The sequence below is a fragment of the Rhinolophus hipposideros genome (assembly GCF_964194185.1).
Source record: "Rhinolophus hipposideros genome assembly, chromosome: X".
NCBI lineage: Eukaryota > Metazoa > Chordata > Mammalia > Chiroptera > Rhinolophidae > Rhinolophus > Rhinolophus hipposideros.
In genome coordinates, this window is record NC_138046.1 from 1346037 (window position 1) to 1364242 (window position 18206).

The 18206-nt window shown below is 46.0% G+C and overlaps 1 protein-coding gene across 1 annotated transcript; it reads left to right on the forward strand.

Moving 5' to 3' along the window:
* Positions 1–2750: 2750 nt before the first annotated feature.
* RPS4X (ribosomal protein S4 X-linked) lies at positions 2751–7467 on the forward strand. The gene is made up of 7 exons (XM_081044085.1): positions 2751–2803; positions 3536–3613; positions 4028–4208; positions 4576–4673; positions 5733–5904; positions 6728–6885; positions 7303–7467. Exons 1-7 carry the CDS (start codon positions 2801–2803, stop codon positions 7402–7404), a joined length of 792 nt encoding a protein of 263 aa, XP_080900211.1. The 5' UTR covers positions 2751–2800; the 3' UTR covers positions 7405–7467.
* Positions 7468–18206: the final 10739 nt, after the last annotated feature.

Below are 18206 nucleotides of genomic sequence, written 5' to 3' on the forward strand. Positions count from 1 at the left end.
TAAGGCATCTCCAGTCTGCTGCCCCCCTTCTCAGCCCCATGCCTCATGCCACCAATGAATCACCAAACCAGAAACCTGGGAATTATCCTAAATACCTCCTTGTGCCTCACCTCTGCACATGCTCATTTCCAGTTGGATCCTGCCCATACTCCTTTAGTGTCTTTGACTCTGCCCCCTCCTACTCTTCCCCACACTCACAGACCTGGATCTCACTCTTCTCTTTCTTGCTGGTATTGTTGAAATAGCTCTGACCCATCTCCTCCAAGCCACTCACAGTTCCTTCAAACCAGTCTATAAGGAGCAGAGTTATCTTTCTAAAGCACAAAGCTTATCCTGTCCTCCTTAAAATCTTTCAATGGCTTCTCATTGTCTACCTACGTGCTAAAGTCCAAGGATCTTAAGATTTAGCAGCCGTCTGTACTCCAAACTGCCTCGCTACTGTGTCTTCTCTGATGAGCTACTCCTGGCTTTCCGCCTCCTCCTCCCAGCTCGCCTCTGCCATTGTAAGGTGAATTCCTTTGAAGCAAGAACTAGATCTTAATCATCTCTGCATCCCCGTTCATAATACAGAACTTGACACAGAGTAGGCACTTCATAAATGGGCAAAGGAATGGATTTATTCTAAGGAAATCATTCAACTGAAGGGAAAAGCCATATGAAGGAAACTGCTCACTGTAGCAACATTCATAACAAAGAAAAAGTACAAAAAACTAAATGTTCAACAATAGAGAACTTTTATTAATTATGGGACATCCATTTACTGGAATGTGATGCAGCTGTTAAAATACTAATTATGAAAATTATGTAGCAACTCAAAGTGTTTGTAATATAATAAAAGCAGAATAGAACATGGTCTGGATGCTAGGATTAAAATTATGTAGAAGTATGCATGCACACAAACTGATCAGTATGAGAACAGGAACAGGAACAAATGAATACAGATGATGTGTTTAGGGTGTTTGGGAGGTACTGTTTGTGATTTTCTTAGCTCTTTCCAAATTCCCTTTATTGTTGTTAGAGTGTCATTTGTGCTCAAATACAAATTGACAGAGGAAAAAAATATACTGAAAAAGGTGCTTTGATTTTCTCAAGTCCTTTGATGAGCTGTGGTACAAAAACCAACCGCTGACCTGGGAGACAACAAACCAGCCTTCCACACACACCCCTAACTGGCTGTGTGATCTTCATTAAGTCAGGTCTGCAGCTCTGACCAGCCATTTTTCTTACCATCTCTAGCCGGAGGGCCGTGGTTACTCGTCGCTCCCAAATCAACTGCCATCATTTCTGTTAGCAGCACCACAACTTCCCAACAGCTTCATCACTTCTACTCTCTCTCTAACCCCCAGCCCCAATCAGTTGCCCCTTCTTTCCAACAGTGATGTGAAGCGTGCTTTCCTATGGACCTCGTTTTAGACAGAGGAGTCCCTGCCCTTAGTTGATACTGTCTGGTTGAGAAAAGCTAACAGCTGGTGTCTCTGCCCCTGTGCACACTGCTGAGGGGTGAAGTGGAGGGTGGAGACAGAGACAGGTCAAATGGAACCTCCTGAGTTAAGAGCTTGACCGCACGGTGGGAGGAAGGCTGGATGTCCTCAGGGGCAGTATAGTAAGACTTGGCACAATGAGTGGGATGTTGACTCAATGTATTTAACCAATATCTACCAAGTGCTGAACACAATGCCAAGCTCTCTGTTAGGTGGCAAAGAATTGCCCAGATGATGAGGGCAAGCTCTGTCATAGAGATGCTCCCAGTCTAGGAGGACAGACGAGGAAGCCAGTCATTATTGCCCAATGTGCTAAGTGCTATCATCGATTGTGAACAGAGGGCTCTGGGGCTGAAGAATGTGGAACCGACCCTGCCTGTGGGGACTGGAGACTCAGAGCCAGAGGTAACTGACCTGTGTGTACCTTCAAGGCTGAAGAGTGACATTAGAGACCCAGGAAGGGGTTGGGCTGTCCATGGCAGTTGCAAGCTGAGGAGATATCAGCAGAAAGCTTGAAAGAGGCAGCTTTCCCAGGGCAGCGATAGTTTCAAGTGACTTAAGCTTTGAGATCTGGGATGGGAGAGCAGTGGGTGTGCAGGCATAGGAGGCAGCAGGTGATGAGCAGAGGGACCTGACACACCATGAAGGCTGGCCCAGGTTCACTTTGAGAGTAGGGAAATGGCATGATCACATCTAAGTTTTAGGTAACCGGATGATCTCTAATGTGCCCCTTTCCCTGAGACTTTATGATAAGTGCCAAATGTGTTGTATGGAAAGCAAGGGGCAGGGCATCAAGGTTCAAGCAGGGATCCTATCTTCCATCCCCTGGGGAATCTGCAGAGAAGCAAGAGAGAAAAAAAGTGCTTTTTCCCAGCTTATAGCATAGGCAGGTTAGCTCGCCCCAGGGAACTTGGAAGAAGGGGCAGAGAAAATATGCTTAAGAAATCATGTTAAATATTTATTAAAGGGATTCTATTGATCATATAATTACGTGTATGGGCCTTAAGGTAGCCTCCCTGCAAAGCACCCTGCTAGAAGGCATTTCCAGCACCTAATACAGAACCAGGCGCCCCAGAGGAGGACGGAGGGAGGGAAACGGAGGTAAAACACTGCTTTTAGGAGACCGCCCCGGTTCGGCGGCTCCGGGGTTCCCAAGCTCGGGACTGATGACCTCCCACCAGCAGGTGGCAAGATAAAATCCCCGCGCGCCTCGCAAGGGTGGAGTGGGCGGAGCGTCCCCCGTCGGCGCGCGCAGCCTCGCATTCTCTTTTCTGGGAGCACCGGAAGAAGGCGGTCCTCTTTCTGTGCCCAGCGCAGCCATGGTAAGGTAGCTTCTTCACAAGCTCTTGGGATGCATCAGCTTCCATCCTCCCGGGGCCGGGGCTGCCGGGGGCTTCGGGGCCCCCTCAGGGGGTGGTCGGGCGGAGGCGATGAGAGTGCAGCCTGCGGGGTTGACCCAGGCGGGCTGGAGGGCAAGGGCGCTCGCCGACTCTAAGCGGGGAGTGCGGGGAGGGTATCGGTCCCTCTGGCGGGAAGGCCTCGGTTTCTGGCCCGGCCACGCTTCGTGCGACCCTGGGAGAAGCAGCTTTCTTCCCTGTCCGGAGCCTCGGGTGGGCCCTGAGGGCGGACAGTGGCTGGCGCGGGTGGCCGGGAGCTACGATCGGCAGAGAAGCGTTTTTTTCCGTCATTGTCTTGGTAAGGCCTGACTACATAGTGTGGCCGGTAAGCATCTGTACACAGCATTAAAAGTTTTCCTTCCGCGTTTTAAAGTGAAAGCGAATATCGGCTTCAGAGTACGGGGCAGCAGTTCTTGGCACGTGGTTGTGCCGAGGTCAGTCTGGCAGCAGACACTTAAAAACTAGACGATTATGTTGCGGAAACTCCTATTAAGTAGAAATACAGATGGAGTTCTGGTCCATTTCTGTTGCTGGCTGGCTGGGAGCCAAGAGATCGACCCCTGTCCATTTCACCGGCATAGTGCCCTATAAAAAAAAAAAAAGGCTCGAGAAGCAGACACTTAAGCAATAACACGAAAATACAAAACTCTCCCTCAGGCTCGTGGTCCCAAGAAGCATCTGAAGCGGGTAGCGGCTCCAAAGCATTGGATGCTGGATAAACTGACTGGTGTGTTTGTAAGTATCGTTATATTGTAAACATTTTACATATTATATCATATACATATTATTTCTTTTCCAGTTTCATTGACAGTTATTTGATACTGTTTCTGTGTCAGGCAGCCCTTGTTAACTCTATCCATAAATATTTCTTGCAGCACTTCCATAAGACTTTTTTACCTCATTCCACACACTTACACCGACTGGGGACCCACTTGTGCTTAACAGGCCTGGGCCTCTGCAGGGCAAAGTGCTGTAAAACCTGAAGGTCTGGAATAGTTTTGTAAGCTTTAAACACCTCTCATTGACCCAGATTGGCGGTGATGGACAGTCTGGTGTCCGGTTAATGGATGTCAGGACTTGGGAAATGGGTTTGAGAGACTTTCAACAGTAGTTCAAGAGGGTTTTGTTGTCATTTTTACCATATTGCAGGCTCCTCGTCCATCCACTGGTCCCCACAAGCTGAGGGAATGTCTCCCTCTCATCATCTTCCTAAGGAACAGACTGAAGTATGCCCTAACAGGAGATGAAGTCAAGAAGATTTGCATGCAGCGGTTCATTAAGATCGATGGCAAGGTCCGAACTGATGTCACCTACCCGGCTGGTTTTATGGGTAAGTGGCCAGTGGTGGCTCCTTGGGATTCGTCCATGTCCCTCTGAAATGAAATGGTGGTTGTTTTGAGTACTGATAGGCTTTTAGCATGTTGGTTGCTCTCAGGGAAACCATGACCTTCCTCCTTGGTTTTACTTAGATATTGTAGGGCTGCACATAATCATGGATCGTTCATAAGAACAGGGTTGTGAAGCATTGCAACATGAAAGGTTAGCTGGCCATCATTGTTAGTCTTCAGAATCCTTGGCTGGTATTTGAATCCTTCAGAATGTTGCTATTTGAAATGAAAAGCATATGGGTTTTTCCTCAGACTGGTGTGAAGGGGTGGTGGGGGTCACCATAGTAACCTGAGTTCCTGTGATACTAGATGTCATCAGCATCGACAAGACAGGAGAGAACTTCCGACTGATCTATGACACCAAGGGTCGCTTTGCTGTTCATCGCATTACACCTGAGGAGGCCAAGGTATGTGTTTACTATAGCAGTATAGCAAGCAGCCTGTTGCTGGGTGTCAGGTTGGTGCAACAGGAATTGCTGTTTAAAAGGTTAAGAATAAATGCAAAAACCACAATTACTTTTGCACCAACTTAATAATAAGTGACCCCCATGTGAACGTCACACCCTCAGCCTGTCTGTTTTCATTTTTTATGGCAAAAATGAATTCCCGTTGAACGGTGACTTCCTTGTTGTCTTTTTTAGAGGCAGGGCGAGTGATTTCTAGGCACATTTATGAGTACCTAAAGTAAGGGTCCTTTAAGGATCAAGGACAGAAAAGCAGTATCTGGTCCATGCATTGGCCCTTTGTCGTGTCCGCATTTGTGGATGTAGCTTTGCTCTGGAGGGAAAGGTGGTAATGGAGGAGGCTGAAAATCCTTGGGGCACTAGTTTGAGATAGCTCCAAAAAAGATTCCAGGCAATAAATTGATTATTTAATCTGGTTTGCTGTGATGGTTTTACACAAAGGTTTGAGGCATCTTGACTTATTGGCTGTAAATGAAGGTTAATTGAATTGGGGGAATCAGCTCCTAATTTCCTTAGCTTCCTTGTTATCCGCAGGCTGGAGGGCTTGTCCAAGGGCATCAGGGTGATTTGATTTACTTTAAGGATGTTCATGAGTGAAAAATGCAAAGTTGAAATCTTTGTTGATTAGATGAGTCTCTAATACAATTGCAGTTTGTGAGACAACTCGGCTGTGATGGGGAGGGAGGGGCCATGAGGCTTGAACAGCCTGTGGGAAGGAGGTTCGTTGGCCTTGGAGACAGGACACTTTGAGGTCGTGCCCCCCCTGCCTTGGACATAACCGTGGGGTTGATATGTGCTAGGGGGCTAGCCTAGAGAGGGGCAGTGGACAGGATAAACTGACAGGAGGGTGGCCGAAAAGTCGCCGCCGCCATTGTTCTGCGGCTCTTCCCTTGTAGGGTGTTCCCTTCAGCTGTGGCTTGTGGCTGTGAAGGAAGCTTTTCATCCACTCTGGAGCATACTGCGCATGAGCTAGACTAAATGGCTAACCCTGTGTGTTTCTAGTACAAGTTGTGCAAAGTGAGAAAGATCTTTGTGGGCACAAAAGGAATCCCTCACCTGGTGACCCACGATGCTCGCACCATCCGCTACCCTGACCCCCTCATCAAGGTGAACGACACCATTCAGATTGATTTGGAGACTGGCAAAATTACTGATTTCATCAAGTTTGACACTGGTAAGCAGCCTGTACCTGGGCCTTCTCTTCAAAGCCCACCTGTAAGAGCTGTTCTTTGTTTTTCTACGCCCCCCCTCCTTTTTTACTAATGGAAATTGAATCGTGCATTGTGACTCACACAGGGTTCTGTCTAGGTGATTCTGATGTGTGCCTAATTAGCAGCCAAAGCTGCATGTCTCTTGTTGGTTTGAGAAGAGGGCAGTTCTTAAAATTTCAAGAAATAGGCAGGCAGTGTGTGAAACTACAGTGTCTTGTTTCTGTGGCTTTGTGGGGGTGGGAAGAGTTAGAGATGGGAATGTATTCCGAATGGTGGGGAGGGAGGTCAGCTCAGAGTGGAGGGAGAAGTTGGAGGGCGTTTCTCTTTGAGTGGAGGGTAGAAACCACCAGTGCGCAGGTGTATAGCCTTTCCACTTCAAGAGGCCCAGCTGCTCAGAACGTTCTGAGTAGCTGAGATGAGGTCTGGCATGGCATACATTCTCAGGCCTGAGCTGGATGTCTCTAAAGCTCCCCTGTCTCTGGAAACTGCTTGAGGGCCGAGCAGGAAAGTCTGGCCCCAGAGCAGAGCAGCCTAATTGTGATGCAGTTTTGTTAATGCTAAGGCAGGAACATAGCAGAGAGCTGTGCCTTGGGGTGTGGGGGCAGCAGTAGTCTAGGCGAGACATGATGAGGACCTGGTAAGGTAGGGGATCGCATCCGTTAGGTGTGCGGGAGGGCCAGGCAAATCCTAGCGAGTAAATGCGACAAACTTAACACCTGCCTGGTCGTCCATTACATTCGGAGCTTGCACGGCGCCTTGCCCAGCACGTTCTTCCTTCCTGCCCAGGTAACCTGTGCATGGTGACTGGAGGTGCCAACCTGGGAAGAATTGGCGTGATCACCAACAGAGAGAGACACCCTGGTTCTTTTGATGTGGTTCATGTGAAAGATGCCAATGGCAACAGCTTTGCCACCCGGCTCTCCAACATTTTTGTTATTGGCAAAGTAAGTCTGGCTCTCCCTTCTGTGGCCCAGGGAGTGTGAGTGCTGGTGTTCTGGGGCTGGCTCCTGGCTGGCTGCGCAGAACCTAGTGGAAGGCCTCTTCTGGGATGGGGCTCACAGCAGGGCAGGGCCAAATCCCTGCTTCTTCCCGATGACACAGGCAGGCAGGCGCCTGCTGACCTGGGTTGGTGAAAAGTGCCACCTTGTGTCTGGGTTCGGAGGGCTGGGGGCTTGAGAGAATGGCCACAAGCACTGGATATTTCTGATAAAGCGGCATCCGAGTATCTGAAGACTACCTGACTGTTGGCTGCTGTCACAGACAGCTTTCTGTTCCTTTAAATGATGCATCAGACATCGAGTGTGCCAAGCCTCTGATGGAGCTGGTGTATGGCAGGTTTTCACTCTCGTTATCTCCTTCAGGGCAACAAACCATGGATTTCTCTTCCCCGTGGAAAGGGTATCCGCCTCACCATTGCTGAAGAGAGAGACAAGAGGCTGGCAGCCAAACAGAGCAGTGGGTGAAATGATCTCTAGGTGACACGATTGGAAGAGCCTTCGACCCCAATTAAAGATGCTATAACATAATGAATTGCCTTTTTGTTGTTGGAAGGGATTGCCTTGTTTTTTTTTCATTTATTGCTATTTATTTCATTCATGCTATTGACTTTGTATCATGAAGTGTAGACTGACTTTTCAGGCAGGCTTAGGCATGCTGTGATGTAGTTCTTCCATGTCTCTTACAGGCTCTGCCTGGGTGGTGGTGGGAGGGAGAACACATCAGACATGGCCAGGAGGGAGCAGCAGCCAGGGTCATCGCCAAGAAGTCATCTACCCTGTTAAGTCATCTTGGCTTTAGGAAGACAAATGATGCCCTTGTTTTCCTGGTCTTTCCGGCCACTGTAGTTCTCAGCTCTGTCCTCAGGACTCTGCAAAACAGAAACCGGGTAGAAAATCAACTTGTTGCTGCTTGCCCAGACACGCAGGGTCAGGTCAGGTTTGCCTGTGGGTCTCAGCTGTGTGTGATGCAGGGGGCCAGCTGTCATAGTTGTTCACCTCAAGCCAGGGGTCCCTGCAGAGTCTGTCTTGCTAAAAACCAAAACCGTCTTTGCCTCCTATAGCCAGGTTTGTCAGCCTTCATGCTGTTGGGCCAGGTAAGTTGTGGGATATCGAATGGCACCCATTAGATCTCACAGCATGCCTCCTGCTCTGCCCAGTTGTAATAACCACAAATGACTCCAGATATTGCCAGATCCCCACTGGGGAGCTAGATTGTCCTGTGTGAAGTATTGCCCTATAGATACTGCTGTATTTCACATCTTTATTACAGAGCTAGGGGTAAAGATTATTTGGATATCTTGCACCGGAGGCGTGATGAGCCTATGCAGTCACTTGGCATATTTATCTGGACGTGTCTAATGTCACCCCAGACCCATGGCCCAGCAGAGGTCTGCTGCAGCTTGGGGCAGCATCTCCACCTCTGGCTGGCTCCTGGGGCTGGAGTCTGAAGACAGGTCTTGCCAAAGAACTGAGCAAGGTCCAAACCAGTCAACTAAATGAGGCATGTCCAGGAATTGTGTGCAACCAAACCTGGTTGTGCAGGGGTGTGAAAGTGGGCCTGCCAGACACGTCACTTCAGTGAGGTGTTTTTGCCACAAGTGGAGTTTATCCAGACAGGCAGTTCTGATGAGGGTCCGGGTCACAAGTAATTTTATGGTGCACCTTCAGGAACAGTTCAGATGATGGAAATAATTAGAATTTTAGCTAAGGAACCAAAGCAAATGGGAATGAGGCTTCGGTTCTTTCCAGTGTGGTTTCCTAGATGCTAATTAGTCAGCCATCTTGCACAGCTGGGGAGTTGGTATGTCTGGCTACAGATTTTTGAACTTTATGTGTGTTTTTCCAGGACCCATCAGTTCCTAGTCAAGTAGTTGTTTCAGTCTAGTTGTGGAGGGCGCAGCTCACAGTGGCCCATGTGGGGATAGAACCGGTGACCTTGTTAAGAGCACTGCACTCTAACCAACTGAGCTATCCAGCTGCCCCCTGGCTGAAGATTTTTTAAAACAGATTTGTTTGGGGTTTTTATTAACTAACTCAGTAATTTATTAGCGACTACCCCTGATGTGGGTGGGGAATAGCCCCATCTCAACATTAAGTCATATGGATGGACTTAACAGTGGCTGTGTCTGTACAGCTTTTTAAGGTTTCCAGTTTGATTCATAGTCACAGCTACAGGGAACCTTAGAGCACCTCAGCAGGACGCAGACAGATAGTCCCCAGATGAAACTGATGCCAGAGGGCAGGGTAGCTCCGCACAGCTTTGAACACCTAGGACTTGTGTGGTACTTGGTAGTTCGCAAGAGCCATTTTAGTCTTAATATCCAGACCCTGTGTTCTGGTTGCTAAACCAGATGTTACAGAAAGTAGACATCCCACTGGCTCATCCTACCAGTGTCTTAGGCCAGACACTTGGGATGATTCCTTGATTTCATCTCCTTTCTCGTGCTCCACATATCTTGGTTCTACCTTCAAAATACATGGCAGAGTGCATCTGGTCATGCTTAGAAATTCTTGTTAGTCTTTGTGTGATTATATAATAGAGTCCTTGTCTTTCAGAGATACGCACTGAAGGATTTGTAGAAATGAGAAGCAGTCTGGAATTTGCTTTAAAATAATCTAGTGGGTGAGGAAGAATCAATGAAACAAGATCAACCATGGACTGATGATGCTGAAACGGGGTGATGGGCACACAGGGATTACTGCACTACCTGATCTACTTCTGAAGACTGACATTTTTCACAATAAACTTAACGGAAACTAGGATAACTAGCACCCTGACCTAAGCCACCAACAACTCTTGCCTACATTGTAGGCTTAACCTGACTGGTCTGGCTGCCATCCTTGCTCCCATGCAGTCCCAACCCAAAAGCCAGAGGGCCCCTGTTTATAAGTCAGCTCAAGTTACTGCTTACAGCCCCTGAAGGGCTCCTGTCTCACTCAGACTAGGACGCACACTCGTCACACTCGTCGCAGCCATACAACGCCCCCACATCTGGCTTCTGAGCTCATCTCTCCCTAGGTTCCGTGGGTTCCAGCCACACTAGCCGTCTGCTGTCTTAGCACCTTGCACTGAGTGCTTTTTTAATATATGTAGTTTTACGGATATTTTAAAGCATACAGAAAAGTCAAAAGTTGTACAATGATCCACCTATAAAGACACCAGCTACATTCAACAGTTGCTTTATTTCTCTAACGCACACTCACACCTGTTTTTATGAACCCTGTGAAAGGTGCAGATATAGTGACCTTGAGTTTCCTGGTGCCAAGAGATGGCAAGTGCTGGCTCTCGGGCTCCACCTAAGGGGGTAGTTTCCATATGACCTTGGGTATAGACAAGGGAGATTCTTCAGGTAGGACTTTTCCATCCTGAATCGGGAGTCCAGTCATCTGCCCCAGGTTGTTGGGCCTCAAACATTCCCCAAATCCAAAGTCCAAAGGATGAGAAATGGAAAGGCAGGAGTTTGTGGGTCGATTTTCTCTACCATTTTGGCTTCTGAGAAGGTACTGTTTGAACAATAATGTTCCCAAGACAACAAACAGCCTTTAATAATAACAGAAGAAACTTCCCAAGAACCAGCAGCTATTCAGTTTATTCCCAGGGCTTTTCTAGGATGTGCTCATGTATTTTTCTTAGCTTTGCTAGCCATGGTGAACATGTAATCAGTGATGTTCTGGTAAATGTTTAGCAACCAGCTCTGGAAAAAATGTGTGTGTGTCTGTGTGTGTCTGTGTGTCTGTGTGTATATATGTTTGTTATAAATTTTACTTATCTAAAGGATGTGTAACAATTTACAAATAATAAACTAGGCAATACTCCTGTGAATTCCATACTCAGTGGATTTTTATTTTCAATTACAGTTGACATTCAATATTGTATGTATTATATTCATTTCAGGTATATGGTATAATGGTTAGATATCTATATAATTTATGAAGTGATCCCCCTGCTGAATCTAGTGCCCATTTGACACCATACATAGTAATTACAACATTATTGACTATATTCCCTGTGCTGTACTTTTCATTCCCGTGACTATTGTGTAACTACCAATTTGTACTTTTTAATCATGTCCCCCTCTTCATCTTCCCCCAACCCCCTCCCCTCTTGCACCCATCAGTTTGTTCTCTGTTTCTGAATTTGTTTCTGTTTTGTTTATTCAATTCTTTGCTTTTATTTATTTAAGTGTGTTTTTCTAGGACCCATCAGCTCCAATCAAGAAGTTGTTTCAATCTAGTTGTGGAGGGCGCAGCTCACAGTGGCCCATGTGGGGATCGAACCGGCAACCTGGTTGTTAAGAGCACCATGCTCTAACCAACTGAGCTAACCGGCCACCCCTTATTCAGTTCTTTAGATTCCACATATAAGTGACATCATATGGTATTTGTCTTTCTCTGACTTGTTTCACTCAGCACACTACCCTCTAGGTCCATCCATGTTGGTGCAAATGGTAAGATTTCATTCTTTTTTATGGCCGAGTAATACTCCATTGTATGTGTGTCCCAATCTTCTTTATCCAGTCATCTATTGATGGGCACTTAGGTTGCTTCCATGCCTTGTCTACTGTAAATAGTGCTGCAGTGAACATAGGGGTGCAGGTATCTTTTCAAATTAATGTTATGGATTTCTTTGGATAAATACCCAGAAGTGGGATTGCTGGGTCTTATGGTAGTTCTATTTTTAATTTTTTGAGGAACCTCCATACTCTTTTTTTTTTATTTCAGGTAGCCAGTCAGCTCAGTGGGTTAGAGCACAGTGCTGGTAGCACCAAGGTTGCCAGTTCGATCCCGCATGGGCCAGTGAGCTGTGCCCTCCTTAAAAATAAATAAATAAATAAATAAATAAATAAATAAATAAATAAATAAATAAATAAATAAAACGTTTCAGGTGTACAAAACGATAATTAGACATTTACACACCTCACAAAGTGATAATCCCAACAAGTCTAGTATCCATCTGACACCATACATAGCTATTACAATACCACTGAGTATATTCCCTATACTATACTTCATTCACATCCCTGTGACTATTTTGTAATTGCCAATTTATACTTCCTAACCCCTTCACCTTGTTCACCCAGCCCCTTAACCCCCCTCCATTCTAGCAAACATCAGTGTTTCCTGTATCCATGAGTCTATTTCTGTTTCGTTTATTCCCCTCTATACTGTTTTCCAGAGTGGCTGCACCAATTTGCAATCCCACCAACAGTGCATGAGGGTTCCCTTTTCTTCACATCCTCGCTAGCACTTGTTTGTTGATGATAGCCATTCTGTGTGAGGTGATACCTCACGGTGATTTTTATTTGTTTCTCTGATGATTAGCGACATTGAGCGTCTTTTCATATGTCTATTGGTCACCTGAATGTCCTCTTTGGAGAAATGTCTATTCAGGTCTTCTGCCCATTTTTTCATTGGATTGTTTTTTTGTGTTGTTTTTTTTTTTTTGGTGTTAAGTTGTATGAGGTCTTTATACATTTTCTATATTATCTGCCTATCAGATCTATCATTGGTGAATATATTCTCCCATTTGGTAGATTGTCTTTCATTCTTTTTTGGTCTTTTTTTGTTAAATTTATTGGGGTGACAATTGTTAGTGAAATGACATAGATTTCAGGTGTACAATTCTGTATTACATCATCTATAAATCCCATTGTGTGCTCACCACCCAGAGTCAGTTCTCCTTCCATCACCATATATTTGATCCCACTTACTCTCATCTCCCTCCCCCTACCCTGTCTTTTCATTTTGTGGATGGTTTCCTTTGCTGTGCAAAAACTTTTTAGTTTGACATAATGCCATTTGTTTATTTTTCTTTTGTTTCTCTTGCCCGAGGAAATATATCAGAAAAAAATTACAAAGAGCAATGTCAGAGAATTTACTACCTATGTTTTCTTCTAAGTGTTTTATGGGTTCAGTTCTTATATTTAAGTCTTTAATCCATTTTGAGTGTATGCTGGTATATGGTGTAAGAAGGTGGTCCAGTTTCATTTTTTTTATGTATCTGTCCAGTTTTCCCCACAGCATTTATTGAAGAGACTGTCTTTACCCTATTGTATGTTCTTGCCTCCTTTGTCGTAGATTAAATACAGGCGTGTGTTTATTTCTGGGCTCTCTATTCTGTTCCATTGATGTACCATATGTGTCTCTTTTTATGCCCGTACCATGCTGTTTTGATTTCTGTTGTCTTGTAGTATAGTTTGATATCAGGTAGCGTGATACCTCCAGCTTTATTGTTATTTCTCAAGATTGCCATGGCTATTTGGGGCCTTTTGTGGTTCCATATAAATTTTAGGATTATTTGTAGCCAGTTGATTCTCACAGGATGCTTTCACTGATTTTTGCCAAACTCTTGTATCCACATCAACCTATAGTTATGGTTGCAATTGAAAAAGAGATGTAGTTCTGACAAGAGCGTTGATTGATATTTTTGTTTGCATTAACAAGTAGGAAAAAAATAAAACAAAGACACATGTTAGAACTTTACTCGTTTGTCAGTGATCTGAGCAACTTTTTTTCTGAATCGGATATCTTTTTCTTTCTTAAAAATTTTTATTGGAGAATATTGGAGAATAGTGTATTTTTTCAGGACCCATCAGCTCCAAGTCAAGTCGTTGTTTTCCATCTAGTTGTGGAGGGTGCAGCTCAGCTCCAGGTCAAGTGGTTGATTTCATTGTTTTCAGTCTAGTTGTGGAGGGCGCAGCTCACTGGCCCATGTGGTAATCGAACCGGTGACCTGGGTGTTATGAGCACTGCACTCTAACCACTGAGCCAACCGGCTGCTCCAGCTAATAGTTTTCAATACCAAAAGAATATGTCCTTATTTTTTGTACTATTCACAATGTAATGGCTACAAGACAAAACAAATTTATAAGTTTAATCTGCGTTTTAACATTTTTTCTATCATTTCCTTAACTCTAAGACAATCAACAAAACAACCAAGTCCTGATCTGTAGTGTTTACCTATTACCATGGCCAATTTCAAGCTACCACCATGATGTCACTAAACAGGGAGCGGGGAAGAGATGCATAGTAGCACACCTTTATATAGCATTTCCACCACCCAGATGCGATAGGTGCAGAGAACTTCAGGGGCCTAGCTAATAGTAAAGTGTAGTAAGATAATGAAAAAGTGATGAATTTTTAGTATATATCCATTACCTTTGTATTTAATATAATTTGCTTCATTGTAAGTTTTAAAAATATTTGAAGTATTTATATATTTGTACATTTTTAATAATGGCTGATTTTAACAAGTGGCTCAGAAAATTCCTGAAAATTTAACACTTGGCTCCTGTGAGCTGGTAGAAGCCTGATCCAGCATGCCACTATGTCATCCCCTCAGTCACCTCTGCTTCGGGTGACTCCCTCTGCTGCCACCCAAGTCTGTCCTACACACATGAAGGCCCAATCCCTAGAGTCCAGCTCAAAGTATGTCACCTCTCTCAGCACCTTGTTCAAATGTACTGCCTGTAGAATCGGGTACTGCCCAACATGATCCTAACGTGTCCTTTCACTAAAAAGACAACACAGCAGCTCCTAGCTCTCTCTTCGCTACACCGTCACCTCCACCTGGACATCTCCTCTTGGATGGTCCCCAGACATCTCAAACTCAGCATGTCCCAACTAGAACCCATCTTTTTCTCTCCATCCAACCCCCACAGTGCTTCTGTTCCTGTCCCTGATTTTACTTTTAGGTCTCATCTCTCCTCAAACTCTTCCTCATATTCTTTGGACATTTTTTTTTAATTTTTATTGGGGAATATTGGGGAACTGTGTTTCTCCAGGGCCCATCAGCTCCAAGTCGTTGTCCTTCAGTCTAGTTGTGGAGGACGCAGCCCACCATCCCATGCGGGAATTGAACCGGCAACCCTGTTGTTGAGAGCTCGTGCTCTAACCAACTGCACCATCCGGCCACCCCTCCGGAAGTTCAGTGGCAGCTCATTGTCTTCAATCTAGTTGTAGAGGGCACAGCTCACTGGCCCATGTGGGAATCGAACCGGCAGCTCTGTTGTTCAGAGCTCGCGCTCTAACTGAGCCATCTAACTGAGGCTCTAACTGAGCCTGTTCGGACACTTTTTTCTTTTGGGAACTTTTTTTCTACTCCACTCCCGTTTGCCCCCTCCGTTAATTTTTTTCTAACTGACTCTCACTCATCCTTTAGATCTCAGCTGAGATATTACTTCCTCTGGGAAACCTCTGGGAAGGTTAGGGGCCTACAGCACACCCTTTCCCTGTATCTCCCATCATAGAATTTACCACACTAGTAAAACTGTCTGTTTAATTGTCTGTCTCCCTCAGCAGATCATGAGATCCGTAAGACCAATCTTGCTCATCGCTATATCCCTAGTACGTATCTAACCCCATTTCTGGCACTTTGTGGGTGCTGAGGAAATGAATGAGTGAATAAATGAGAGGTATATCCTGCGGTACCCCTACAAACCCTCCCCTCCATATGTCCTCACTCTTCCCCAAGCCATAGTTTTTGCTTGTGCTTAAGGGGACAAGGTCGGAAAATGTCACCTTCTGAAATTGGAACTAATAGAATCAACATTGACTAGATGAAATCAGCCATCTGCAAAATAATCCACTTTAAGGTGGTTTGTAAATGTGGTGCTGATGAGACAAGGGTGCCTCTCAGGTCTCTATGGTGACCAGCATGTTGCCACAGGCTGGGAATCTGCCAAATATAAAGGAAAGCGATGATGCCAATCAATTGTAACCTGATTGCCAGAGGTAATGCCATATATGCAGGAGGGCCCTGTCTACATGGGGTCTTAGGAAAAGTTGAGCCAACGAGCAACACATTTTCCGTGTTTGATCGTCATCAAGTGCCACATGCAGCGCTTTGTAGTTTACAAATCACCTCCAGGTGCCACCTCGGAATCTCCACGGTGACCCCACCAGCTGGGCCTTATTGGGCATTTTACAAATGACAAAGATGTGAATGAACTTGCCGTAACCATCCCCAACACCCACACGGTCACTCAGCCCACAGGGAGTGAGGGGGTTGTGAACACAAGGACAGAACTATCTGTAGGGCAGAGACAAAAAGTTCTTGCAGTGACCAGGTGGTTAATCCTCTCGCTTTGGTTCAGTTAGCAGCTTTGACTTGGAAAGTCTGGCTCGGGGTGAGGATTGGTCTGGCGGTGGGGGAGAGGATTGCTGCCAGGCCGGTCTCTTGTTCAGTCAGCAAACATTTATTGAACAACTACTATGTGGCCAGCAGTGCTGAGAGCTTGGGATATAGTGATGGTTCTTGCCAAGATGACAGCCTAATTCCAGGAGTCTGACAAGTAACAAGTTACAGATATGATGTGACAGACTCTGAGAAGGGAAGCACAGCGCACTCTGGGGGCCCACAGAAGAGCCATCTAAGGTGGTCGGGGGCAGGGTCTGGGAAGGCTTCCCAGAGGAATCTCTGCCTGAGCCCAGACTGGAAGGGACTTAGCAATACAAAAGGATGGGGAGAGAAAAACTTTCCAGACAGAGAGAATAAATAAGCTGGTGGGGGTGGGGGTGGGGGTGGGGTGGGAGTGGAGGTGGAGGTGGCAACAAAAGACTATCAATGATCCAGGTGATTCTGATATCATTAGAAGCACGCCAGAACAGACTGGTGAAAAGTAAACCATGCAAAATGTTTCTTTAATAAAATTGGCCAGAGCTTGTTTTTTTAAAAAAAAAAGTGTAGCAAAAGTCACATTGGCTAGTGGGTGGCTGGTCTGGCACCAGGATGGAGGTTTAATAAAGACTCCAGAACCCATCCTGTAAAACAGTTTGCCCAATAGCACAGCGCCTCAGCAGATGGGTACAGGAATTTGGACTTCATCCTAAGAGAAATAAAGTCATCAAGTGGATGAACAGCAGAGCTATTACTCAACAAGAGGAAGGAGGGGGAGGTTCTGGGGGCAGAAGACACCCACTGAGTTCACGCTAAACGAGAGAGGTTTCTAGAGCTCCCAGAGGAGGTCTGCACCAGGCATTAGGAAAAGAAGCTGGTTCCTGTTGTGGAAGAACGAGGTGTCCCAGGTGTGCCAAGTGAGAAAGGCAGGGGCGGATGCGCATCTCCGTTTGAGGGAGGACCAGGTGAAAAGGCTGTGCTTCTGTCTATGGGAGGAGACAGCAGGCAGGCCCCAGATGGAGGTGAGACCTTCCTCCTTGAATTGAGAGGACCTTGGCAATGTGTTTGGTTCAAACCTCTCGCTTAGAGATGTGTGTGACAAGAGTCTGAGCCATCCCTTTGAAGAGACCATAGAACGTAGCGGTTATGCACATGGCCTTGGCAGCAAGACTGCCGATGTTTAAACTGTCCAGTTGTCTGACATGTCTGTAAAGGGGGCAGTGCTTGTCCTAACTCCAGAGGGTTAGTGGCAAGGATAAAATTAAGGAGAACGTTCGCCTGGTGAATAGAAAACTCTATGGTGTGTTATGTGATCCTGGACGAGAATGTGTGTGACCCATTACAGTTTCTAAACCCGTATTCTCCAGGACCTGACTGCTCAATAAAAGTGCTTTGGGCATGCAGAGAGCAGGAACAAACGTTTGGGAAAAGAATATGATAGTTGATATTTCCACAGGCTCCATCAAAGTAGTCATCACAGGAAAACCCCCAACTTGGTGGTCTTTCTTCCTCTTTTACAGTTTAGGATACTTTTTGTTGAGTCACCTAATGATGGTGGTATGAAGGGAATATGGGGGGTTGAGGTAGAATCCACATCTTTTCAGTACTTAGAGTTTCTGAGTCATAGTCTCAAATAGTACTGTTGGAACCTCTCATCAAGCCTGTGAAGGAAATGTCATTGTGTCCTCAGAGAGGTTGAGAACGTAAGGATGGGGCTAGATGGAAACCTAGGCAGTCTGCTCTCAGAGGCCCCCATGAGGTGGGGGTGTTGCTGCTCCTGCTTCTGCAGGGAGTTCTTTGGCCTGGGCCTAGGGTCCCGTGTAAGGAGGATTCATGATTTTATGCAAGGAGTAAGGGGGTAAGGTGGCCCTGCTGCCAAGCCCCAGGCTGGATGATTCAGGCCAGAGACAAAGATGGCTCTTGAGGCCTTCTGGAAAGCCCCCGTCCTTGGGGGCCATATGTTCACAGTGTGTATGGCTAGGGGGTGGAGGGGGGCTGTCCTGGCCAGTGGCCAAGCTAGATGTTTGTTGTGTGACTGCACACAGCACAGGACTCATAGACCCTCGCTGTACTGGGAATTGGTGTGCCACAGTTCCGACCAGCTCCATCCCGTAACTCAGAAAGTTTCAAAGGTCCTCTGGGCCAAGGT

Excerpts from the sequence above, each read along its gene's own strand:
- RPS4X (XM_081044085.1), top strand. Across the intron at positions 4,674-5,732 it reads TTACACCTGAGGAGGCCAAG|TACAAGTTGTGCAAAGTGAG; the intron begins GTATGTGTTTAC and ends GTGTGTTTCTAG. Across the intron at positions 5,905-6,727 it reads TTTCATCAAGTTTGACACTG|GTAACCTGTGCATGGTGACT; the intron begins GTAAGCAGCCTG and ends CTTCCTGCCCAG.